Source organism: Protopterus annectens, chromosome 12.part0 (assembly GCF_019279795.1).
Source record: "Protopterus annectens isolate FY-2018-M chromosome 12.part0, PAN1.0, whole genome shotgun sequence".
NCBI classification, from domain to species: Eukaryota; Metazoa; Chordata; order Ceratodontiformes; family Protopteridae; genus Protopterus; species Protopterus annectens.
The window spans coordinates 1,158,114,001-1,158,141,337 of record NC_056746.1 but is presented as its reverse complement, the minus strand read 5'-3'; the positions used below and the strand labels follow the sequence as shown (position 1 = coordinate 1,158,141,337).

The following is a 27,337-nucleotide window of genomic DNA, read 5'->3' as shown; positions in this document are numbered from 1 at the left end:
GTTGATCCACTAGAAAATGAAAATTAAAGGAAAAAAACAAACCAGTAAATCAGTGAAGAAACAAACAAGTAACAATTACCGAATATTTATACAAATGTATTACTATACATAACCTGCTGCCTGGAGGAGCTGTCAGCCTTCTTAGACAGGCTATCCTGTTTGCTTGTATCTGTTTGGCCACACTGGAGAACATAAAGCAAATAGTAATCAGCAAAGCTGTATGGTTGACATCAGAGGGCAATTACAGCTGCTGGTAAAGGACTAATGTATAGCGCCAAACCAAGTACAGACTATTTAAATAATACAGTGGCTCCCTCCCTTAACTTTTTTCCCACTGGTGAAGAATGTCTGAATGGTGTTTGGGCAGGTCACTATACTTGTGGCCTGTACTACTTCCCCCAGTGCATGATGCCACTCATAACACTCAGTGCCATCACAGGCTGGTGTCAATATCAGTTTTTATAGCAGGGACCCTCATAACCCCCCCCCCCCCCCAGAAGGCGTTCCCTTTGGTGCCTTTGCAGCAGGTATAGGAAGATTTTACCTTACAGAAGCCATGCTGAACTGTGAGCCTGAAGTGGCTGTGTCCATTCTGCAGGTCTAAACCAGGAGAAAAACTGTGACCCCATGCACATGGCCTTACATGCTGAGGACAATACTTCTTTGGGCATTGTGGTGGTGAGATGCAGCATAAGACTAGTGCAGCCAAGAGGCAAACTGTAGTTCATAGTAGCTGTGTGTGTAAGCATACTGCTCACAATTTCCCAGCCTGATGATGGTGATGTTCAGATATGAGCATTGTAATGCCAATTGTGGCTTTTAACACTTCACATTGTGTCAAGGATTCAGAGATGACTGCTGCATTTCACCTATTTATCATAATTATTGTGATGTAAGGTCCATTTTAGCACAGTAAAAAGTATCTGCCACATTTTGGGAGATGACATTACACCAAACATCTTAGAGTAGTGTTGTGTAGAGAATAACAAAATGTAATGCCATGCAGGCAAACTGAAAGCAAACAGGTCTTCTGATAATGGACCTCAGGACTGCAGTGACCTTACATGGGTGCCTGGTGGCAACAGGGACAGTAACTGAACAGAGGAGTATATATGGGGTAACACAGCACAGGGCATGACACTGGACTGATATCGGGGGGGGGGATTGGCAGTCTCACAGTGAACGGGGGCAGGACAGGACAGGTTGCACTTATGTTGGGAGGGCTAAACATGAGAGATGGCAGAACAGGATAGGTTGTAGTCATGCTGGAGGTAGGGCTAAACCTGACAAAGCACAAAGGAGAAGACAGGACTGGTTGCAGTCCTTCTGGGGAGGAGGCTTACCCTGATAAGGCACAGGGGACAGGGCAAGACAGATTGTAGCTCTTTTTGGGAGGGGGCCACCCTGACAGGTCTGGTGACTGTCTTGCTGCATAGGGTTTGTAACAGTCTAATGTATACACATGAACTGCATGACATGCTACATGGAATAGAAGGCCTCCATCACACAAGACATAAACAGTACTGTCAGCACAGGTCTGATGGACAGCAAGCCTGACTAATATGCCTACTCAGTCACTCTATGATATGGTATCAGAATGGCAACAGCATAGTAGTACACAGGGTTGTGGCTACAGAAAGGGGTCTGAAGACAGTGTTGAGACAGTTATGAACTGGAATGGACAATTCATGCAAGCACGCACTGATCGACATGTGTTAACCACAGGCATACATTTACTTATTTAACTTGGTTATGGCACAATGAGAAAAGCAATATATTTTTGACAGTCCCTGTAGCAATTCATGGCCATTTTACACAAGATTCCTGGATGATATATTAATTTTATGGGCTGATGAATTTTCTAAAATAGAAAAATTTTTAAATTGTATTAACACCACAACTGATTTTTTTGAAATGTACACACTGTTATAGATTTAAAGTTAATAATTACTTGGATCTTGAGATCAATAAGGATAGTCGAGTAGATAGATGTGTATAAAGTATTTATTAAAAAACCTAAATATTCTAATTCTCTCCCCCACCCACTTTTCCAGTTGTCATCCACTAAACCAGAAAAAAAAGCAACTGTTAGGAGACAGTTTGTCAGAGGTGCTAAAATGGTTTCTGAATATGATACATTATTAGAAGAATGTAACAAATTAATTTGTATGTTTTTCAGAAGAGGGTACTCAAAAAAACATTTTTTGGACCCTGTTTAGTTGAAGTTATTAGTAAAAGGAATTCTAGGATTTACTGTCCACTTATGATTACGGGAGATTAACATCAAACCGATGAACTGTTAAACAAGGATTATGACAAAGCGTTTGTTACCCCTTTTAGTCATGATAGCTGGGCAGTTAGCTAGATTTTGATAAAAAATTTGAGAATTGTTCCTCAGTCGTACTGCACCGAAGAACATGTTAGGCGTACAACCCAAATTATTTTTTCGGAGAGGAAGTGTTTTAAGAGTTATTTTGATAACATGAATATGAGGGTGAGGAACGATAAGAAAAAGAGGGACACTTTTAAGTATAGACAGTGCCATCGGTGTACACATATATTAACAACAGCAGTGTGTCCTAGCTGGTAATAATGTAGTTCATGCTAGAGGGTATTTTAATTGTACATCTACTTGAGTGATTTCTATAGCAAAATGTATGCAATGCCCAGCATTGTATGTGGGGAAAACTGGAAGAAAATTGAAGGAATGTATATATGAACATATGTATAATATGGTTTACATTCATATCGCAGACTTGCACAACATCAAATATGAATTACACAAAGGCATATACTTGAAGTATTGAAAAGCCATACCTTAATATCCTGAATAAATTTCAGTGAACAGATGGAGCCATTCATGCATGAGAAGTCGATGTGTTGAAGTCTGCTGCTGTATTTTTGATTGCATACAGGTCCCTATCACTTGATCAAGCTTTCAAAAACTTGAAATTCATATGATGGAGACTATATGATAAAGCTTGAAGCTTTTGAATGGATAGCACAGTACTGTGAGGATCGATGAATTTACCCTTTTCCTCACTGTAGTTCGATGTCGGAGTTGATATATATAATTTGCAGGAGGTGTGGGGTTGCAGATTTTTTTTTTTTTTTTTGTGTTCGAGTTTTTAGAAACTCGAACATATGGTTCTGACCATATGAATTCAAGTTTTGGAAAACTCAGACATCTGATATAGACCCTTGCACACTTGGTGATTTTGGTCTGTGCGAGAAAAATGAAAAACAGTGAATTTGAGCATTCCCGTTCGTTCCAGTTGACATTTATATAATATCAAATTGCATTAAATAACAGCGATTTTTTTTTTTTTCTTGAAAGATGTTCTGTGATTTCATTGAAATGAATGTAAACTGTATAGTGTAGAGATGGGGAAGGTTAAAATGCATTGTTTAAGCACATACCAATCAATCCCACACACCGTTTTTTTTGTTTTTCTTTATTGAACACATTAAAGATTCAAGGGGTGGTCCATGGTCTGAATCGGTGGAGAAAAGGGAGTAATGGTTACAACTGTGTTTTAAATGCCCATTTCTTTCCTGGACTGAATGAAATGGTTTTCATTGTCTTTTGAAATTGCAGACCTATAACATAGACATTTTATGAGAATAGTTTTATGTACATGTATTTAATTTTTTAGTACAATATTTGATTCGTACTTTAAAATATATAAGTATTTACTGTACTTTGTTTTTTATTGTATAGATTAAATTAATTTGTTTTTTTTTTTTTTTTTTTTGGTGTATATGCAACTTTAAATTAAGGTGTGCACTTTATGTATTCATTGGATGTTTTAATTATGATGTATTACTGGTACTTTTAAAAGTGATGCTTTGTCTTTGTTAATTTTATTGTTCTTTTGAAGTTTCCATGTTAAGGGATGAATGTACGTAACATTTTTCTCTTCCTTTAAAGTGTGGGTTTTATTTGAGGCTCCAGGGAGTTTTTTTTTCACTGTTTCAGAGTTTGTGTTTCATTCCTTTGACTTGTTTTTGGTATTTGGTTCACATGGTAATGGATAATAAAGACTTGGTCATGGTGGTGATGGGTATACTAGCCACCCTTCTGCAATGTAGAGGATGACAGCTCGCAACATCAAGGATACTGTCTGTGAAGGCAGCCACTAATACTTGCTTTCCAGCTAATGCTAATGCTGCCACTCACATCATGGTATGAGTGATGCACCTGTACACCACAAAATCCTGATGGTCAGCATAACTGATTACCATGGTCATTGTACTAATTTTAGTCTTGCTGTCATTTGAGATGGCAGTCATTAGAATATTGACATTCATTTGCATGTTGTTAGCCAATCGTTAGATGCATTGTGTACTATTTTTTCCAGTAGTGTGGTTATGCTGTGCATATCTCTGAATAACCTTCTCTCCACTCTGCATGTCACTGATGTTCATCGTGTTACACTGCTGCAGTCATTACACTTGGGTTATCCTGCCATCAGGCGGTCCCGCAGTCGGCCGGAGTTCCAAAGTCTTGGTCCAGCGTCGATTGCTGTCGCTTCTTCCCTGACGTCAGTGCTCCAGGGGTATATAAGATGCATCCGACGCCATTTTCTTCAGTCTTTCTTGCCACGCAGTGCCCGAAGCAGTAGCAGTTCGCAAGTGCCGGTCGGCCGACTCCTGAGATTTTCGAAGTCGAATTTCAGATCTGAAGTCTTCAGTAAAGCTAAGTACCCCGTTGGGGAAACTTTTTTCTTGCCTCAGACCGATGTCAGAAAAAGTTAATAATTGTATGTCTTGTGGGAAGCAAATACCTCATAAGGACTTCCACTCTTACTGTATTCCATGCCTAGGCCCTGATCACGACGTCACTAGTTGTCGGTTTTGTGCTAGATTTAATAAACGCACTATAAAAAGACGTTTTGATTTTGCTTTGCACTACTTTGGCCGAAGGTTCAATTATACTATGCCGTCGGATCAACCGACGACCTCAATACCGAAAAAAAGCAAAGACAAGGATAAAGACAGGCATCCGAGGTCCAAAACCGACGACAAAACCTCTTCTAGGCCAGTCACCGGTTCTCAGTGAGCACTTTCGCAGCCCCTGACACCCGCTTCCGACTCCCACGTGGAGACAACTAGGCCTCTGGAAACTCAAGGTATTGGGCCTACAGAAACTAATCCCTCAGATGGGTCCGGAGCCGCTGATCAGGCATCGGCTTCTGAGGGTGTTTTCAGACCTTCACAACTTACCATTAAAACAACAGCCAAGACATAAGTACCATAAAAGACAAAGAAACAAGTACAGCATTCTCCTGGACAGTCTTCCATGCCTAAGAAACAGATGCTTAAAATGGCCGAAGACCTCATTACTCTAATCAGGGGTTCCCATCCCCCTCCTGAGAAAAGGCCTAGGCAGGATACAGACTATGATTCCTCTGATCAGGTTTCCATTTCCTCTGATTCCTCTTCAGACCAAGGTTACTCTCTACCCCCCTATGAGGACTCTGATGCTGAAGAATCTATACCTTCAGCCTCTCCTCCTGAGGATTATTCTTTTGGGGAAACTTTACATACCATGAGGAAGCATTTCCATTGGGAAAGTCAGGATTACTCAGAATCCAAGAAAAGGCTCAAGGATTTCCTTTTATTGCCTCAATACAGGCCGCTGGCCATTCCGCCTGTGCTAGACATTGTGGATGATGTGTTCTCTGAATCCAGCTTATCTCCTGATTCTTTGCCCCCTGCTCCAGCCAAGCCAGATAGGTATTATAGAGTCCCTGACTCTCACAAGTTTCTGTACAAAAACCCTTCTGCTGATCCAGAAACTATTTCCCAGGGTCCAAAAGGGGTTAAGGCTTCCATTGCAAAAAATCCAGTACTCTCTGACAGAGATTCCAGAGCTTTGGATAGATGGGGGAAGAAAGTATACACTTCTGCAACTTTAGCAGTAAGAGCTTTAAATTGCCAGTTTCACATGCTTAAGTACCAGCAATATTTAATGGCTCAGTTAAAACAGAAAATGCTTGCAAGCTCAGAAGCTCCTGATTGTAAAGAAATGCAGGATTTATTGCATGCAGTTGAACAGGTGGGAAAACATACTCTGCAATGTGGTTTTGATTCTTTAGAGGCCTCTTGTAGAGCCGCAGTTACAGGTTCTGTGATTCGAAGACATGCTTGGTTAAAAGAACAGAGTTTACCTGATCATGTTAAGGCAAAATTATTGGATACTCCTTTACAGCATGATACCTTGTTTGGTGTTAAGGCAGAAGAGGTGTTAAGGAAAATGGAGGATAAAGCTAAATCTATGCAAACAGTCAAGGATTTCTTACAGGTACAGCCACCTCGGTTTAGCAGAAATTGGCCAACAAAGAATTTGTCCTTTCCAGTGTCAGACAGGCCACAGAGAGGCAGATACAGACGCCCAAGAGGCAGATCTCAATCCCAAGGCTCAAACAGATGACAGTGGGGCACCTCAACCCCAAAAGGAGGTGAGGACAACTCAACCTTACAGGAAACAGTCACAATGACTTTCCCCTTCATACACCAAGCACGTCCCTTTTGGAAGCCCCCTTAGGGGGAAAACTAGCACTTTTTTCCTCAAAACTGGCAAACAATCACCCAAGACAAATGGGTTCTGAATATTGTGTCTCAAGGTTACAGGTTCCACTTCCATACTTTACCAAGGCTAAAAGGAATGCCAGACCTGCCACAAATTCAATGGGCAGAGGCACAAAAACAAATTTCAGCCCTCATGGACATGAGAGCTATTCAAAAAGTACCACAACAGGAACAAGGACAAGGATTTTACTCAAGACTCTTCCTGGTCCCCAGAAAGGACAAGGCCTGGAGGCCCATACTAGACCTTTCAATTCTGAATACTTACCTGGATATTCCAAAATTCAAAATGTTGACATTACAGCAGCTTCAACCCATGCTGGGCAAGAAGGCTTGGCTTGTTACTCTGGACCTCAAAGAGGTATACCTGCATGTCCCTATCAGACACAATTGCACAAGATACCTCAGATTCAAAGCTGGTACAATGCACTACCAATTATCTGCACTGCCCTTTGGCTTATCTACTGCGCCCAGGGTCTTCACAAAGTGCCTGGCATCAGTAATTGCATTTTGCAGACAAAAAGGAATTCAAATATATCCATACCCAGACGACTGCCTCATTCAAGCAGAGACAAAAGACATTCTTCTACAGCATCTGGCATTTGTAAAAATGTTGCTAATTTCTCTAGGGTACACAGTAAACGAAAATAAGTCAAAACTAGTGTCCTCACAACAGATTATATTCCTGGGTGCCAGCTTAAATACAAGCGCCCAGATGGCTTACCTCATGCCAGACAAACAAGTTCAACTAGCTCAATATTTTCAATTACTGGCAAAAAAGTCCCATCTCCCTGCAAGAAAAATTCTGCAGGCCCTGGGATTCATGGCATCCTGCATACTACTAATACCATATGCCAGACTGCATATGAGGAAATTACAATGGTACCTAAAAAGTGTTTGGACTCAACACTCTCACAGTTTAGAAGCAGTAATACCAATGATTCCCTGCCTTCAACAGGAGTTTCGATGGTGGGCACAGGCATGTCACCTAAACAAGGGTCAATCTTTTACCCAACCCACAGCCAGGCAAACTCTAACAGATGCTTCGTATTACGCCTGGGGAGCACACATGGCAGGAAAATGCATTCAGGGCAAGTGGACCACAGACCAGATGCATCTTCACATCAATCAAAAAGAGATGTTGGCTGTTCAAAATGCCCTAACAGCTTTCAAGGACCTTCTGCATCCAGGACAATTATTACTAAAGACAGACAACACCACAGTAATGTGGTACATAAACAAGCAAGGGGGGCACTCATTCTTATCCCCTATGCAGGCAAGCCATGACCTTGTGGAACACAGCTCTAACGTATCAAGTTCACCTGCAACCACAATTCCTGCCAGGATAGAAAAATACTCGGGCAGACGATCTAAGCAGAAATATCATGGACCCTCACGAATGGAAATTGAATCCACAAATCTTCAGCATGGTAACGCAAAAATGGAGATGCCCAGACATAGATCTTTTTGCCTCCCCACTGAACTGCCAACTACAAAAATTCTGCACAAGGACTTATCACAAACAAGCATGGAAAGTGGATGCTCTTTTGTTCAGCTGGAAAAACCTGAAAGTTTATGCCTTCCCACCACTGCCTCTCCTTTCAAATGTACTCCTAAAAGCCAGACAAGAAAAACCACAGGTGATCCTGATTGCTCCAGACTGGCCACGCCAGCACTGGTACCCTATCTTAAGGAACTTGGCTCAAGGCCCACCATGGATTTTGCTTCAAATTCCACACCTTCTGACTCAACAAAACAATCAGATCCTGCACGGTCAGCTCAAAACCCTAAACCTGGTTGCATGGCAGATACATTAGTCAAACAGGCAACACCTCTCTCTAAAGCTGTTATGGATGTCATTTTGGAGGCCAGGAGGCCTAGCACCAGGAAAGCTTACTCAGAAAAATGGAAGAGATTCTGCGCCTGGAACCAGGCTCAAAGCCTTGACCCTCTTGTTCCAAACATTCCTCAGATTTTACAATACTTAACTGAGATGCTGGACAGAGGCCTATCCTTCTCATCAATTAAGATCCATCCCTCTGCCATTTCAGCACATTACAACACGGATCCTCCTTTATTCTCTCATCCCTTGCTAAAGCAGTACCTCAGAGGGGCTAAAAACACAAGACCGCCCCGGAGAGCACCAACACCAACTTGGGACCTCAATTTCGTTTTGGAAAAACTGACCCTACCACCTGTTGAGCCAGCCAATACAGCCGATCTAAAATTTTTATCATGGAAAACAGCTCTGCTCCTGGCAGTAACTTCAGCACGAAGAGTCTCAGAGCTACAGGTATTAATGGCAGTGGAACCTTTTATAATTTTTCATCAGGACAGGGTTTCTTTAAGGACAAACCCTACCTTTATGCGAAAGGTGATATCTAGTGTGGCTCTTAACCAAACCATCCATTTGCCAACTTTTTATCCAAACCCCCAGAATAAAGGGGAGAAACTTCTGCATTCTTTGGACATACACAGGCAGCTACGCTTCTACTTGGACAAAACAAAAGCTTTCAGGAAAACTGAGCAACTGTTTGTAGCATATGCTGCAGGATCACAGGGCAAGGCTCTCTCAGTGCAGACTATATCCATATGGATAGGGCACTGTATTTGTTACTGCTATAAACAGCATGGAAAATCAGTCCCAAATACCATTAGGCCACATTCCACCAGGGCAACAGCCACTTCAACAGCCTTTCTCAGAGGAGTACCTACCAAGGAAATTTTGCAGGCTGCAACTTGGAGTTCAGTGCACACCTTTACCAAGCATTACCACCTGCCTCTTTACTCTAAATCCAGAGCAGGATTTGCCACTGCAGTTCTGCAGGGCCTCATAGCCAATCCTAACTCTTTATAGACCAGCCAGCCAACCTTAGCTTTGGGATTCTACCTAATTGTAATGACTGCAGCAGTGTAACACGATGAACATAGTACAGTTTTGTACCTACCATAAATGTAGATGTTCGAGTGTTCACACTGCTGCAGTCCAGGTCACCCTCCCTCCATCCCCTTTGAACTAGCTGGACTTGTCTATACCTTTCTATCCTATACAACCTTTGTGGTGTATTTGCTTGTAACTGAAGGTATTGTTTTTATTTTATATGTATATTTTTTTTATTAGCAATATGTATTGCCTACCTATTGGGGGCACTTGACATCTGGGGCAAGAAAAACTGAAGAAAATGGCGCCGGATGCATCTTATATACCCCTGGCACACTGACGTCAGGGAAGAAGCGACAGCAACTGACGCCGGACCAAGAATTTGGAACTCTGGCCAACTGCGGGACCGCCTGACAGCAGGATAACTCAAGTGTAATGACTGCAGCAGTGTGAACACTTGAACATCTACATTTATGGTAGGTACAAAACTGTACTTTCACAATACTCTTTCCTGTAACATACTACACTGTTTGTTTCTCAATACCCCCGTGTAATTTTGTAACTTTTTTTGTTTGTTTTTGCTTTGTATTTTATATGAATTATGTGTAAACTTTTAAGGAATGGTATAATTCAAAAGCTTCTAAAATGAATTTTTTCTGTTTTGTTAGAAACACTGATTTAGCCAGTACTGTTCATATGATACCACAGTGGTGTAATATATGAACAGTAAAACTAAATCCATCTGTGAAATATGATTATTGAGTTAAATATCATATTAAAATGTTTTCCATTGTAGGTGTTGTGCTAAAGATTTGACCCCAATCATTAAAAATAGGGCGAGAGAGCTGGAAGACATTTTCTGCAAGCACTATACTTGGTCAGCAGATGCACAGATTGCATGCCATATTGGTAAGTGATTCAAACTGGTTTGTTGTAAACTGTTGTATAGCTAACAGGCTGATTATCGTCCGAAAAAGGTTGACATTACTGTTTAAATGTTCAAGCGTTTTTTTTTTTTACTGTTCTTGGAACAAAGACAGGTGGTACTGTTGCTTGCAAAACCTAAAGAATTATTGATTCAACAAGCTGGATAGCCTAAACATACTGGTTAATTAAAAAAAAAAAAAAAAAAAAACTTTGGCTTCTCATATGTCTGTTAATGTGACACCATTTATTCTGTGTGCCATTTGTTCTGGTTAAGATTACCTGACGATACCAGAAATGGAAACTTGAGCATCTAATCACAAAAATTGCAAAACACACACACACACACTGTTTTTTTGCAAACACCTTTATTGAATTATCACTTATGACATAGGCAAATTTACATTAATGTAAAAGTAATCAGACTATATTAACATAAACATTATACTTCACATATGTTGCTGTATACCATATAACCTAAGCAATATTAAGTAAATTATTTAATTTCTGCTTTTTTTTTTTTTTAAACAAGAAGCATCTTCATTAAACCATCACTTACTAGATAGACAATCATGCATTTATATAATTGAAAACAAATAACACCAACACAGTCCTAGTTGCAAGCATTTTACATCACACACCATACTGACACTCCCAATTGAAAACATTATAAATCACTTATAATCTACCCAATCTTTCTCACTCGAACATTACATAGCTCATTTAGGTCCTACTGCCTTTTAGGCCTCATTCCTCCCTTGTATGCATTGTTCCCACAATTCCCATGTTTTCCTATGTACTGCTTCTACCCTTTTCTAAAGATCTCTATTCCAGTTATTTTATCTTTGTTACTATATTCACTGCTTCCGGTATAGTTGGTTTAGATGTTGATTTCTAGTCTGAAGTAGTTAACTTCATTTGACTGCAACCCGTGGGTATAAGGATCCGTATCGGCAACTTTTTTTCTAGCATCTGCTCCAAGCTCTGAGCGCCTCCCCTTACCCATAATGCCCTACCATCTCCTGTCTTCCCTCAGATCTCGTTTGCCGCACCAGTAGTGTGCATTGTGGTCTCCTTTGCTCTAAGCTCAGGGATAGTAAGTGATATTATTACTTATATCTAGTTTGTGAGTGATTTTTTTCCCTTCCTCCCCTTGTTTAGTGTATCGCTTGTTCATCAGTTTAAAAAAAAAAAAAAAAAGTTTTGCTAACTTGGTAGAGTAGTTGTTAGGCCTTCCCTTCCCCTACTTGTGTTTGTGTGTGTTTTTTTCTGGTAGATAGTATTTTTCCTTTTGGGTGCAGGACCATGGCTGATCAGCCAAAAGCTGTTTTCAGGAAATGTACAGAGTGTGGCCATAATCCCAGGCTGATGGTCACACTCTGTGTGTGATTTGCTTGGGAGTGGCACATTTGTCCACTTAATGTGCTATCTGCACCGGGTTCAGTCCGAGGTCCCTTAGGGATCAGAAGGCCAAGTTAGTAGCCAAAGGCCTTCTCCCCGCTGCCATGCTGGAATCTGCCACGGCCTCGGTTTCTAGTGTTCAACCTCCCACCCAGACAGGGACTCAACCTCCCTCTTCTTCTTCTGGTGATGGATCTAATAAAAACAAATCTACAGTCAGCGTGGCTGACAATGAAAAAGAAAAAGACAAAGAAAGGCGCAGAGAGGATAGGGAGAAGAGAAAGGACTGACATCACAAGAGATCCCCGGACAGGGAGCTCTTTCTTAGTCCCCCTTCTAAGGCCATGAGGCCTCTTTCTCCATGGCTCCAGTCTCCTCATTTCTCACCGGAGCCGTTGGAACATTCGGACCCGAGGCCTTCTTCTCCATTGCGCAAACCAGCCAGATCCGGGTTGGTGGCCTCTTTGAGGTTGACTCAGAGTTTATCGGACATGGATATGGACAGGATGATGCGGAGATTCATTCAGACCCAAATACAGATGGGAGTCTTGCCAGGCCCCTCTCTCTCTGGATGGGGGACCGCCATGCCTTTTTTCTGCCCCATCTCTCCTTCCCCGATCCGTGCTTCAGCTTTGGGGCTCTTGGATCCAAGGATTTTCGGAGCTGGTAGCTCGGCACCAACAGTTCCTCCAACCTCGACTCCGGCTGTTACCTTGAGTTCCTCGGATCTGACTTGTTTGGATCCGAACGACTCTTGGAGCCGTGGAAAGGGAGTCGGACCCGAGGGAATGGATTCTTCGGCTCCGACCTTCGGCCTCGGTCCCCACTTCGGATCTGGGGAGGGCGTCTTCCTTACTGGGTGCTAAGGAGGTCCGCTCTCCCTCGGCCTTCAAAGTGGTGGAGAGGGTTCTCTCCCAGGGATTGAGACCCCAACCCATCTCCTCAGATACCACCCAGGCCCCCCTGGATTTGGCGATGACTCCCTTCATCCTGTCTCAGGGACAGCCCGTGCCAGAGGATCCCCAGGTTAATTTCCCTCAGGAAACCCCTGCGGCTCACAAATCCCCTTCTGAAAGTCCCACTTTAGAGGGTCACTGTAAGCGCAAGTGCAAAAGGAGGCACTTGGACTCCCCTGAGTCCCTCACTATGGACACTGACTTAGATGAAGGAGAAGGTTCCCCAAGTCACCTCCCGAAGACGTCTCCTTTGGAGAAATCATGGAGATCCTCTGCCAGAGGGGAGGTTGGTCAATCCCAAAACCTTCTGGGGATGAGTCAGTGTGCCTGGAGGCCTTTGGCATGGGCCCATCTACTTCCTGCGTGTCCCCGCCAGTGGACCCCTTGGTGGACCTTATCACCACGTGGGCATGGAAGGAGCCTGACACCGTAGAGCCCATCTCCAAATGCCCTGACCAAATTTTATCTCCCCCTTTCGACAGACAACCTTGGTCAAAAGGAGCCCCAGGTGACGCTATGTTGGTTGCAGCAGCCCCAAAGAAGGAACTAGCACAGGAGAGTTTTTCAGTCCACTCTCCAGACAAGGAATCCAGGTCGGTGGATAGGTTTGGGAAGCACGTCTATTCCTCAGCGACCTTTTCAATCCATGCGCTGAATTATTTGGCACATGTGATCTGGCTTCAGTGAGACCTTGCTTCGGAATTCGCTGAGTCGCCCCCAGAGTCTTTATCGCCGCAGGACAGACAGTTGTTCTCTACGAAAATGTCTACTGTGAAGTCAGTCTCAAACACGTCGATGCAACTCCTTTCCCATGCCATGGAAGGAGCAGCTAGGGCGGCTGGGGCAGGCATAGCTATGAGGCGTCATGCCTGGCTCAGGTTTTGTCAGTTCGCGGACCCTTTCAAGGCATCGTTTATCAACGCTTCCTACGACGGTTCTTGCCTTTTTGGGAAGACAGTACGTGACACACTTGTCCAGAGCGAAAAGGACGGGAAGACTTTGTCTGCCGTCGGGATCCGCTTCTCTAACCCTCAGCAGTCCATCTCTAGGAATCAAAGAGGGCAAAAGAAGATGTGGTTCCAAAAATCTCAGTTTTCCCGGGATTCTCAGGACAACTATTCCCCCAGAGGCAGAGGGGGACAGGATCGACGCCGACCCAGAGGTAGAGGGAGTCCCAGGAATTTTGGGTCTAGGGAACCCTTTTCTGATAGACCCGGTCAGCAGCCCTGAGGGGTTGCCCGACTGTCCTACTCTGGAGGCAGTCGGGGGAAGATTGTCCTTACACCCAGCGGCATGGGAGTCCATTATGACAGATCACTGGGTGTTACAGATAATATCCAGAGGTTACACTATCCCATTTGTAGCCCCTCCAAATATTCCAAAACACCTCCTGGATGTTCCACCCGCTCACAGGGAGGCCGCAGCTCTAGAGGTTTCAAAGCTGCTTCTCAAACGAACCATCGAACAGGTCCCTCCCCCAATCAGTCCGGATCAGGCATCTACTCAAGGTTCTTTTTGGTGCCAAAAAAGACGGGGGACCTCAGGCCCATTCTAGACCTGTCAACATTAAACCTGTCGGTAGCCAAACAGAAATTCCGGATGGTCACCCTACAGTCCATTCTACCTTTTCTCCAAGAGTGCGACTGATGTGCTCGTTAGACCTCCAGGATGTTTACTACCACATCAAAATACACAGAAGCTCCAGGAGGTTTCTGCGCTTTCGGCTGGGAGCCAGTCATTTTCAGTTTAGAGCCCCCTACCCTTTGGTCTCACCACAGCCCCCAGGGTGTTCACCAAGGTGTAATGGCAGTTGTAGCAGCTCACCTGAGGCTTCAGGGTATTCAGGTGTTTCCATACCTGGACGACTGGCTCTTCGCTGCGCCCAACAAGCATCACCTGTGCCTGGCCCAAGATTACTTCATTCAGTTGGCAGATCTACTGGGAATCACAGTCAATGTTCAGCAATCCTATTTGCAACCAGTACAAGTTCTAGACTTCACTGGGGCACGGCTAGACACTTTGCAGATGAAGGTATTCTTAACTCCAGACCAGATCTTACACCTCAGGTGCCAGATAGCTCAGATAGGGAACTCCAAGTCTCCAAAGGCGAGTGAGGTTCTCCGGGCTTTGGGCTTCATGGCTGCCACCATATCGATTCTCCCTTGTGTGCGCCTTCACATGCGGGTTCTTCAATGGACTCTGGCTGTTCAATGGTCTTGGCTAGACCTGCCCATGGAATTTCCGATCAAGATCAGTCACGTCTGCAGGACATCTCTTCTTTGGTGGTTAAGTTCACTGGAGATATCAGTAGGACACCCCTTCGCGTCATCTCCAGTCCAAGCCACAGAAACCACGGATGCCTCCCAACTCTGGTGGGGGGACACTGTTTGGGAAGGACAGTCCAAGTCACGTGGTCCCAGTCAGAGACCAAGTTGCGCATAAATGTTCTAGAGATGAGGGCAGTGCTTTTAGCATTGGAAGATTTTCACACTGTCCTTCCTCTCGGATTGATTGCAATTCATTCAGACATGTCGGTTGTCTAGTATATCAACAAGCAGGGGGGAACCAGATCTTACCCCCTATGTCGCGAGGCCATGAGAGTGTGGGAATGGGCGATCTCCACCGGTCAGGTTCTGATAGCAACGCATATCCCGGGGTGCTCCAATATTTTAGCGGACAGATTGAGTCGGGCTATTCTGATGCCGTACAAGTGGTCTCTGAAACAGTCAGTAGCGGAGGAGATCTTCCTTGCATGGGGTCAGCCTTGCTGCGATCTATTTGCATCTCCTTCCAACGCGAAGTGCAGCGAGTTCTTCGCTCTGATTCCCTCACCAGAGGAAGTCCCAAGAGACGCTCTAGTCCATGTTTGGCCCCCTGGGCTTCTGTATGCTTATCCATCATTGCCACTCATTCCGAAGTTTCTTCAGAAAGCTTGCCGACTGCGGTGCAAAGTGATCCTCGTCCCATTCTGGCCTCGGTAGGTTTGGTTCCATTTCTTTGGTCTCATATTTTAGCTCCCCCATGGGTACTGGATCCCTGCCCGGATCTAATCTCCCATCCGTCGGGGGCCCGTCCGCCCAATCTGGGCAGCCTCAAGCTGACAGCCTGGTTGCTCCAGTTCCGTTGATTGCTAGGACTCCCAGTCTTTCATCCCCGGTAAAATCCATTCTGGTAGCTTCTCTTAAAGACTCCACTAGGAAACTTTATCACAGTAAATGGAAGCGCTTTTCCATTTGGGCCTCACAGAGAAAACTAGATCCCTTTACAGCCCTTATTCCAGCGGTGCTGGATTTCCTGTCTGGTATTTTTCAGCAAGGAGCTAGTTCCTCCACAGTGAAAGTACAATTGGCAGCCATTTCCAATTTTCATGTTGGTGAAGACAACATTGCCTTAGCCTCCTCTAGGCTGTGTAAGGCCTTTCTTAAAGGTACTTGTTACATCCACCTGTCAAGGATTCAGTGCCTCCTTGGGACCTTACCTATGTTTTACAGGCATTGGTGGCTCCTCCTTTCGAACCTGCAGCTTCGGTGGATTTGAAATTTTTGTCCTGGAAGACCGCTTTCCTGGTTGCCATTACATCTGCTAGGAGGGTTTCTGAGCTTCAAGCTCTGTCTGCCATGCCTCCGTATTTGGTCTTCCACAAGGATAGGGTCTCTCTCCGTACTAATCCTTCCTTCTTACCCAAAGTGGCATCTGAAGCAAACATAAACCAGTCCATTAATATGCCTGTTTTCTTCCCTAACTTCCAAAATAAAGGTGAATACAAACTTCATTTGTTAGATGTTCATTGACAGATTCATTTTTATCTTCATAGAACAAAGTCTTTCCACAAGACTGACCAATTGTTTATTTCCTTTTCCAAAGCATTTATGGGAAAAGCTATTTCTAAAGTTTCTTTGGCCAGATGGATCACTCTTTGTATTTCACATGCCTACAAAGCAAAAGGTTTATCTCCTCCTGATATTGTTAAGGCTCACTCTACTAGGTCCATGGCATCTTCTGCTGCCTTTTGGTCTAGGGTGCCTTTGGATGACATTTGTGCAGCAGTGACCTGGGCCAATTCACATACCTTCATTTCCCATTACAAATTAGATCTGATTTCTAGGGGTAGAGCATCCTTTGGCTCTGCGGTGCTCAGGAATATCCTTCCATAAGGGCCTCCCAGGATTGGAGTAGTTGGGGACTCTGTACCACAGGTTGCAGATAAAATGAAGTTAACTACTTCAGATAAAGAAGTTATGTACTCACCATAACGTTCCATCTGAGTAGTTATGCTTATGTTTTTAGTTGCAGCAAACTCGATCTGTGGGAAGATAGGAGATGGTAGGGCATTATGGGTAAGGAGAGGAGTTCGGAGCTTGGAGCAGATGCTAGAAAAAAAGTTGCCGGCTCGGATCCGATACGGATCCGTATACCCACAGGTTGCAGAAAAATGTTCTTCTATATTTCTTTATTCCTGGCATTCAGGCAGTGCACTTACTAGCCAATTACTGAAATTTACCCATAAATGCAAGTCTACTGGCCTTCTCAGCTAAGCTTCTGTTTTCACACTGGGAGAGCTAAAAGTAAGCTGTTACTCAATGTGCAGCCATCTTGGAAGTCCGCACACCCTGTATATTTGAGTGTTTTCAGAGGAACAGTGAAACAAAAGCTCCCAGTTAGAATGTAATACAGTTGGCCGACTATCATAAGAAGTGTCTACCATTGTCCTCCATTGCACAAAAGAGCTAGAATTGAATCACTTTTGTTTGGATATCTTAAGTATTCCAAGTATTGTTAAAGTGCAGTAAGAGGCGATGCCTCTGTATGGTAAATATTTTCCCTGTAGTACAAGAAGATGCAGACAATTTCTTTGCAGTGTGCTCTTTCTCATTTATGGGAGGACCCCAATGCATCACCAGTAAAGACTGTCTTAATCCTGAGGGTCTCTTTGGCAGATATATAGCCATAGAGATAAGCTAGGAAAGACTACTGATAGCATTAAGAGTTGCCTTTTAGAGGGATTGTTTAATATAGCATCATAAGTAGCTCTGAAAAATGGGTAGCATAGATAGTAGAAAGCTGAGGGGAGGAGAGGGAAAGAAGCAGTTGTCTCATAGACTAGCTGCTGCATTTCCAGCAATGTAGGTATGCCTTATTTTTAATCTCCTTCAGTGTTAGTTTGTAATGCTGTATCATTTCCAAAGTATTTGAAGGAATAAGTCTGGTATTAATTGCTGCATTGTTTTAAGGCTTGACGTTGTACTCTTCCAGATGTATGAAGCTACAACAAAACTGACTTTTGTTACCGGGAAGATTAGCTAGTGGCATACTCATGGCAAAAAAGGGAGGGTAGAAGATTTCCTACTGTGAACCTAACGTCATCATTGTGCAAAGTGGTCATTATGTACATATAGCCTACAGGTCGCACGCAGCCCCTAGAAAACATATTACTCTCCTGCAAAACCTTGAGGTAAAGTTTACACTAAAATATTACTTTTTTTAATTCCCCTCAGTAACTGGTGCTTCATTTTAGAACTGTTACTGCTTTCTTTTCTTGGCAGTTTTCAGGTTGACTGTTTTTTGAAATGTTGGCACTTGAAATGCAGAGAGCATGTAGGAAAAAGAAGATTAAAAATGCAGGAGAAGAAGAATTCTTGAACATTGCTCTTTTCTTTTAAACTTCTTTTTTTGCAGGGGGTTCAACCCCCCCCCCCCCTTGCACCCCTCAACTTCTGTCAGACTTATGTATACTAAGTCCATGATCGTGATGCATTGGAGAAAAGGGAATATTCCCAGAAATGGTCATTTCAGAGTTCGTGTATGTAAGTCAGTTTTTTTTCCCTGCTTTTCAGTCTTCATGTTTTGGGTCCCAATATTTCTAATGGGTACCTTTCACGTTACTTGGTCGTCTCTCTCTCCAGCATCAGCTTGCCAGTTTTTGCTAAGTGCATATGAAGTGGTCTGTGAGTGTGTGTGATTGAATGCATTTTGTGAATGAGAGGATGCCGTGATCTCTGATTGTCTTTGTATATGTGACAAATGTGTTTCCATATGCTGACTCTATATGAATGGTTGTTGAATGTCAGGTAAATGTTTTTATGGATTGGTATATGAAGGAATGAATGTGTGTGAATGAGGCGTGGTGTAGACATTTACTGCACTGAGAAGCTGCTAATTGATAAATAAAAATAATACATTAAAACAAATAGTGGTGGATCCCAACCTTCATTACATCTTTCTGATTTGGTCTTTTCCCATGCAAAATGTGGTGCCCATAGAAAAATAATGTTTAAGAAATTCCTTCCTACTTTGATTTCTAAGATTTGTTTCAGTCATTCTGTTAAATGTTGTGTTTTCACCAACGAATACTATTCAGGTGAGAAAAATGTAAATGTTAGAATTGTCCTGATACCTTTGCTGAAGCATGACAAGCTGTTCAGAACCTCATTTGCAGTTTTTTCCTCACTAATGATAACTTTTCTAAGAATAAGCCAGATTACAGTTTGGCTTTTTCTTTCTGGTTGGTGTCTTGGATTTGTTTCAATTTTAAGAATGAAAGACCTCTGTGGTCAAGCTTTGATATCCTGCCCCCCCCCCATATAAAGATATAGCAGACTCTATAGTATCTGTAAGGGGAAGAGGCATGTTTCATTTGAATGTATGTAGGGCAGTTGTGCAGAGGAAATATAAGTGCATGTGTGTTTACATGTGTATATATCTGTATGTATGTACTTAGATGCATATTTGCATAGGTGCATCTTGGTTCTTTGACAGAATATATAGGAAAAAGAGGACCCCCTCCACCGACAACATACAAGTTCAAGCATATTTCAGAGATTCAGTGAGGTATGTTTAGCTAAAAAGTTTTCTTTGCATTGTGATCTGTTTATGTGCAGTTTGATAAATTGTTATGTACTATGAATCTGCTTATGGCAGTCAGTTGCCAGTCGATTGACATCAAATCAATTAGAGTACTTTGTTTGATCATCCATTTGAGTACCACATCACATTATATTAAATGTAATAGTAGAGATGAGGAAGTCCCCCCCACATACACACACTGTTGTGTGCTCTTGGAGTTAGCATATGTGGAATTGTACTGGTGTTGGGGTGCACTGGGTACTGTAAAGATTTTTTTTATTTTGATGGTGTGTAGTTTGAAACTAGAGCTCTTCTTTTGCCAGGTCAGATCCAGCAAGCATCTCAAGGACTCATAAGTCGCATTGGACAGACGTGAATGAAAGGATCCAACATTTTTTTGTCCCCACTGCCTGCCAATAGTCCATCATTGCCTTGATCAATTGCCCCAGCCTTTCAAAATCACAGGGGATACTTCTCAATCTGTTAGCATAAGAAATCTGTACAGAGACAAAATTAATGGGCGGGGGGGGGGGGGGGGCAAATGTCCAAAAATAGACCGATTTTAAATGCTGCTCTTATAAAATTAGAAAGTTGTTGGAATCACATGTTCAGAATTAGCATTCATTTTCTGAAGTATATGGAATCTGAAACTCACGTCTGTGATTATTTAGTGACTTCAGCCTTCAGCAATTTGCTAGAAAAAGCACAAATTTTATGACTGTCAGATCAGCGGCAAAAATCTGGACATTTTGTGAAAATCTGGACAGTTGAGAGGCACCTGGCTAAGGGTCAGATATTCTTCAGGCAACCGTCAGGAGTGACTTGATATTTCATTTTTTTTTCCTGTCCAAACACTTGTAGATAAAGCTACCTACAGATGGCTGTCCAGAGAGTTGAACCATGATGCCCCCACCCCCACCACACACACTTCCATAAGGGTGCTCCCAGCAAGCATCCTGGTCACCTGCTGTAAGAAAAACACAGACAGTCTTCTCTGGTATCCACCAGGGACAGTCATACCCACTCATTTACTCCAGAATATGCACACTTCCTTCCTTTTTTCCAGAGAGAGATGTGAGGGGGCATTTTTCTTTATTCCTTTCTCATCCCCACCTGGCTCCTCCAAATGTGTAAGGCCATTAATTGAACCCCTGTCTCCTGCCTCATAGTCAAGTTTCCTTTCCTCTTTGTGAGCTGGGAAGTAAATTATTTAGATTATTTGAACAGTATACCAAAGAACTCCCCGTGTGTGTGTGTGTATGTGTTTATTCATTCACCAGTAGCTTGGTTAATCCATAATGGTCATAATCCATTGCAGGGTCATGGAGGATCTAGAACATGTCTCAGCATTTAATGAGCACTGGGCATACAAGCTCATCTTAGATGGAGTACCATCCCATTTTCCAAAGTGAATGTAATGAAATATGTTTTAACTTGTCCTCTATTTCCATTTTAATCAAGCGATTTAAACATTACAAGAGCATTTTTTTTTCATTATAGTTTCATCTTTGACCCTCATGTTATTAACTGGTAATCTTCTTTTCTTTAACATTAGTGTCATTATCATTCTTAAACATCTGTTAGTAACATATTGTGTAATTAAGTGTACTTTTTTCTGTCAATCTCCTTGCCATCGCAAGTTTAACAATTTATGAAAGCAAGTCCCATTGGATTTTCTTGAGTTAAAATGTAAGGTGTCTGTCCGTTATCTTTAGTTGTGTGACTGTTAGCCTTCATCTGTTATCAAGCTAATCTGCTTATAACCAACTGCAAACACCGCCTTAATGTAGTATGCATGCTGTTTCTGCAAATTACAGCAGTATCCGCTGTACAGCTTAAGGTGTGTGACTCGGTTCTTAATTCTATAATGCAAGTCCAGTAAACATGTTGAGAATTTAGAAATATAACAGTGAAGCACACTAAATCCACTGGAGGCACCACACGGAGATGACCACTGTTATGGAAAACTTCTTTATTTGGAACAGGAACACACAAGCGCTTTCACGTAGCTGTACTACGCTTCTTCAGGTGTAATAAGACATGAATTAAGACAGCTTTTTATACAAACTCTTTTGGCGCTCAAACTAACCAATATAAATCCAAATTGGATAATTGGTAACAATCATAGTAAGCTAATTTAAAGAGACAACATTAAAAATTCTATATAAAACAAGTAAACATTCCTTAAAAAGTTTAAAAAAATTTTAAAAAATGACATAAATAACAAGGTTGGCAAAAAGTGCCTTGGACAAACTGTTCTGCGTAAACAAAAAATAACAAAACCATCTGTCAAACTGACGATACAAGCCTGCTGGCAAACCAAGCTTGCATTAATGCAATTGTAAATAATCATAACCAAAACACAAGACATAAAACATGAACCGGAAAGCAATATTTTCTGGATGAGAGTATACAGTGCAGCGATACTCTGATACAACTGAAATGCATAAACTAATTCTATTATTGAAGTCGCTCAACTAAGCACATGCTGAACTCCTTAATATGTAGCCTCCGATCGGTGGGCAATATTTTCTGGATAAGAGTATACAATGCATCGATACTCTGATACAACTAAAATATGTAAACTAACACTATTGTTAAAGTCGCTCAACTAAGCACATGCTGAACTCCTTGATATATAGCCTCCGGTCGATAAACAGACCAAGTACATCAAACCATACCAAATATACAATATGGTGTGGGAAAATGAAGCTACGCATATACTGTTATCAAACAGTATGTCCCATACTATAACTACCTTTCTAGAAATAAAAAGCAACAAAGTATTGCTGCTATTAACAAGTGCAAAACATAATCTTAGCTAGTGCGTTAAAAACATGATATTGTGGCCACCACAGCAGCAAAATATCAGATAATACTGACTTACAATGCAACTGCAAAGTGCCCTGAACTTACATCATATCTCAAAAAGAAAGCGCCATTACTATTCAAGGAATCCACAAGAATAAAATCGATCCATGGCCATCACAGTCAAAACGAAATCGCTCCCATAATCTGAGCATGAGGATACATTTAAGACAACAAAGGCCAGTCCGGCAGTAAAAAATATCCTACTGGCAACAGCAGCTACCAAGCATGAAAGCGAGGTAGCAACCAGCTGCTGGCATACTGAAGCGTTACTAGTCAACATATGACCTGACGGAGAACTCCCCATCCAACAACGTAAACCTACACACCCATAACGAAAAAATAAAAGGATGTAGTCAAAAAAACTAAAACGAAAAATATGGAAGAAAATATAAATAACAACAATCAATAACCAGATTACGAGCAACCAGCCCACTCACCTCTAGTGATATCAGGCACTCAGATATCTAGCGAACTACCAATAAGGTGTTTCAAACTAACAATATTTCACTGACAACCAGACAATTGCAAAATCTGCCAACAGTTAACATCTAAATGGAGCTGGAAAGTCCATGAGACCTGACCAAAACATATAGGTAGAAAGGCTGTAATATAAAATGTAAACAATGACAATAAAGTGCATGTAAGATGATAAAAAACTGAGCTGAACTGAAACAGATCTCAGGGTCCTATATAGAATTTGAAACCTTCTGCAAGTTAGAAGACTCAGCTCGAAGGGTACTCAGTAGTCCAACATAAAAAAAGGCGAACATGCGCCAAACACCAGCTTACCATAAACACAGTAATGCTAAGCATGATGGACTGAGAATGTTATGTATGTCCGACTGAGTGTCTTAATCAATCAGAAGATAAAACTAACTTCATACACAGATAAACATTCCTGTGTAAAACCACCATCAAAATCAAAAAACCACTACTACATAAAATATTATCCAAAGTGTCAGCCTACTATTCCCTTATATCATATGAAAGCCTTAACACTAATGCACATGCTGAATACTGGAAACACACCAAAAGCATCAGTATAGGGCTAAGTATTAGCAAACCTATAACAACCTAGGGCAAGGCATAGTAGAAGAGAAAATTGTGCAATAAATGTCTCTGTGAAACCATGACTAAAAAGGTGAGCCTGATAAAAGGACACATAAAAGGCTCATAAGAACAAAAAAACAAAAAAACAGAATTGGGGACACACTAAATATAGGAGCCATGCAACAATGCGAATCCGCTTGTGTCTCCACTATCTCATGTTAAGAACAGGTTTAACCGAAACATATTGATTAATACCTGGGTGTAAATGCGCTTTTAAGGTAAAAATCCACTTAAGTTCTCTAACAGCCAGTTGATTCATGTTGTCTCCTTCCCTAATGTTAATTGCCAGCTGTTCCAGAACCATAAATTTAAAACTATGTGTATTAAATTCCAGAATGTGCTTTGCCAAGGCACTACTTTCATTGCCTTTCCTGATGTCGTAGCAATGATTGTAGATCCTGTCACGAAGTCTTCTCTTCGTGAGGCCTACATAAAAAGCTTGGCATTCATCACATATTGCCAAATAAATTAAATTAGTACTATTACAGTCACTGTGAAATCTGGGTGTGAACAAAAAAGATCCATCAGGATGTAAAAAACTAAAACTATTGGATATATGTGGGCACATGTGACAGTGTCCACATGGAAAAGTCCCATGAGGATCACTACGGTTGTTGTTAATCAAACGGCTCTGCTCTAGACACAAGATTTGTTTCAAATTATTGCATGTCTTGTAACTAAATGTTGGATGGGTCCCTACGATTTTTCTGGTAAACGGATCTGCGACCAACACGTTCCAATTCCTGCTGACAATTTTATTGTGTTCAACAACATCACTAGTGTATTTAGTGACATAAGTAAGTCTATCAGCATGCTTATGGCTGTGAAACGCAGGGAAAGGAGCATTATCCCTGACTGGGGCAGCACTCTCTCCCCTACCAAAAACTTTCATAAAAACCTCCTGCTTGCATTCATCCACTAACTTGGGAGGGTACCCTCTTTCTTTGAACAAGCCTTCAAGTACATTCAACTCAGAGGCCAGGTGACTCTTATCACTACAAATTCTGCAAATTCTATACATTTGGCTTAGAACAATCCCTCTAAAGGTAAACCTGGGATGCATGCTCTCAAACCGTAACAAAGTATTCCTCCAAGTAGATTTCCTGTATAAAGAGGTAACTATCTTATTGGCACTAACTTGCAACTTTAAGTCTAAGAAATGGACTTGAACAGGAGAGATTTCTGCAGTAAATCTCAAAAAAGTAGAGGTCATTTCTAATGCAGCAATGAAGCTCAAACAATCCGCTTCAGTCCCATCCCACACAAAGAGGACGTCATCAACAAACCTCTTGTACAATCTAACCTTTTTATTATCTGGATGCTTAAACAGATGTTGCAATTCCCAATGATAGACCACAAGATTAGCATAGCTATTCGCACAGGGAGTGCCCATGGCAACTCCCCATTTCTGAAGATATAGCTGATCCTGGAACAGGAATACATTATTCTCTAATATCATTTCTAGCAGGCAGTTAATCAGGATCTGTCTGCTATTGCTATAATCTGAATTGCTAACAAGAATCTCTCTAATGGCCTGCATCCCCAAGTCATTGGGAATGCTGGTGAAAAGGTTCTGGACGTCCATAGTCACTAATAACATTGTTGTCTCACTCCCATCCAACCTGAAACCTTTAAGGAACTCAATAAGCTGATAGGAATCTTTCAAAATGACTGGAATGTCATCTACCAAGGGGCATAATAACCCTTCCACAAATAAAGAGATGGTGGAAGTTATCCACCGTTCACCTGCAACTATGGGTCTCATTGGTACTGGTACAACCCCTTTGTGGATTTTGGGTAAACCCTTGATAATAGGCAGAGTGGGAAACTCAATCAGGAAGTATTCATATAACTCACAGCTAATCTGTCCACACATCAAGAGATCATAGAGATTATCATGCACCAACTTCACAATTGTGCTGACCTTTGCTCTGGAAATAACCTCATATACTTTATCATCTGACAACATGTTGTTCATAGTAGTAATGTATTCTGATGAATTCATAACAACCACTGCTCCTCCTTTGTCAGCTTGTTTAACAATGACATTTTCATTATTTTTCAGAGAAACAATGGAACTCTGCTCAGCTTTACTGACATTATAAAAACAGCATCTTTTTTATTGTTACTTAACCTAAACCAGTCATAAAAGTCACTCTCACACATTTTCAGAAAACTCTCCACATTGTGAGGCATCATAGGTGTAAAACTGCTCTTGACCCTAGTGTCCAAAACATTACTATCTTTGAAAAAAATCTTAAGAGAGACGTTGCGACAAAACAGCCTCAAGTCTACTAAAATGTCACTTAAATAATTGACTTGTGAAGGAATGAAGTTCAGTCCTTTATCTAGAAGGGACAGGTCTGAGTCAGACAAGGTATAACTGGAAATATTGCATACAAGGGAATTCAGTCTCTCATCCTCTGAGTGTAAAGAAGTAGTGCTCAATTTCTTTGTCTCCTGTTGTTTGGAAAGTTTTCTGCTGATCCCTTTCTTTTCCTTGGACCTCTGCTGCTTGACCGGCCTCGCCATCCTGACTGTGCCTTGACCGGAAAAGGTAAAAAATGATTGTTTGCAGAGGACGAGTCCTTCGGTCTAGCACCTGCTGACTAAGGACATTTTGGGTTAGGATTAGGAGGTGGAGTACTATTGTCCATATTAATTTCATCAACTAAAATAGAAGTTGGGTTAGAAGGCACTGATGCTGTATTGGTCATGCTATTAACTACGGAGGAAGCAGATTGAACAAGAAAAGGTTCAGTGATGGAACTAACTTCTTAATTCTATAATGCAAGTCCAGTAAACATGTTGAGAATTTAGAAATATAACAGTGACATATTGGCACACATTAGTGCAGGTGGTAGTAGTGATGTACGAGAGTCGAGGCTATTTTAAATTTCAGGTATACAGTGCAACATGAAATGTACAGGAAAGCACCAATTAGCCAACAGAACAGAGATAAGCAGAGTAAAAAAGTACTGGAGTAGTTTTGTAATACATGTAATGCAATGCGCAATATGTAGCTTATAAACGAAAGCAAACAGTAAATACAAGTTTTTATGCAGCAAAACTTAGAATGAACAGTATTGAGAGACTAATTCAATGAATCCATCTGCAGTTAACTGTTCTGTTCTGGATAACAGGGATTCAGACATTGCCTCTTTGTCAAGTAAGCGTCTTCTCTTAGGAGACGGAGGTAAACCACAGAAAAGCATACTCATTAAATCTTTTACATGATTCTGCTCTAGCTGTAGAGCATGCAATATATCTAACATGTACAATTTCTGCTTACCCAATAAACTACACAGTCGTCTGTGCCATCCTTCTACAGCATTTTGACTTTGCGGAAAACGTGAAGTGCAGGTATCCCACTGACTCGAAAAATTAACTTCAAAAAGTGGCAGTATCCTTTCGGAGGTAGCACTGCATATGCCGTACCTTTGTGGTTTTCCCAGAATGTAATTCTCTTTAAAAAGATATATAATGGCTTACCCATTTCTGGCATTTCATTCTCAATCTCTGCAAATATTGAAAGAATACAATCAGGGAAAAAAGGTAATGCAGGAATCTGTTTACATAGCATAGCGAATTGTGTATTGCCGCCAAATGCAATCCCTGTAATTGTCTCCACACAATCTGACACAAATGGAACCAACAATCTTTTGCAAGACTATTCAGCACATTTTTTTTAATGCTATTAACGACTCTTTTCTCAAAATCTCTTAGAATCATATATGGCCGTAATTCTACAGTATAACAT

General features: G+C 41.7%; 1 protein-coding gene across 1 annotated transcript in view; it reads left to right on the top strand.

Moving 5' to 3' along the window:
* RBL1 (RB transcriptional corepressor like 1) overlaps positions 1–27,337 on the top strand; it is a 2,331,004-nt gene that overhangs the window by 929,148 nt on the left and 1,374,519 nt on the right. Inside the window, exon 10 of the mRNA XM_044089002.1 lies at positions 10,269–10,381. Coding sequence (XP_043944937.1) covers positions 10,269–10,381 — 113 coding nt within the window. The remainder of the gene's footprint in view (positions 1–10,268; positions 10,382–27,337) is intronic.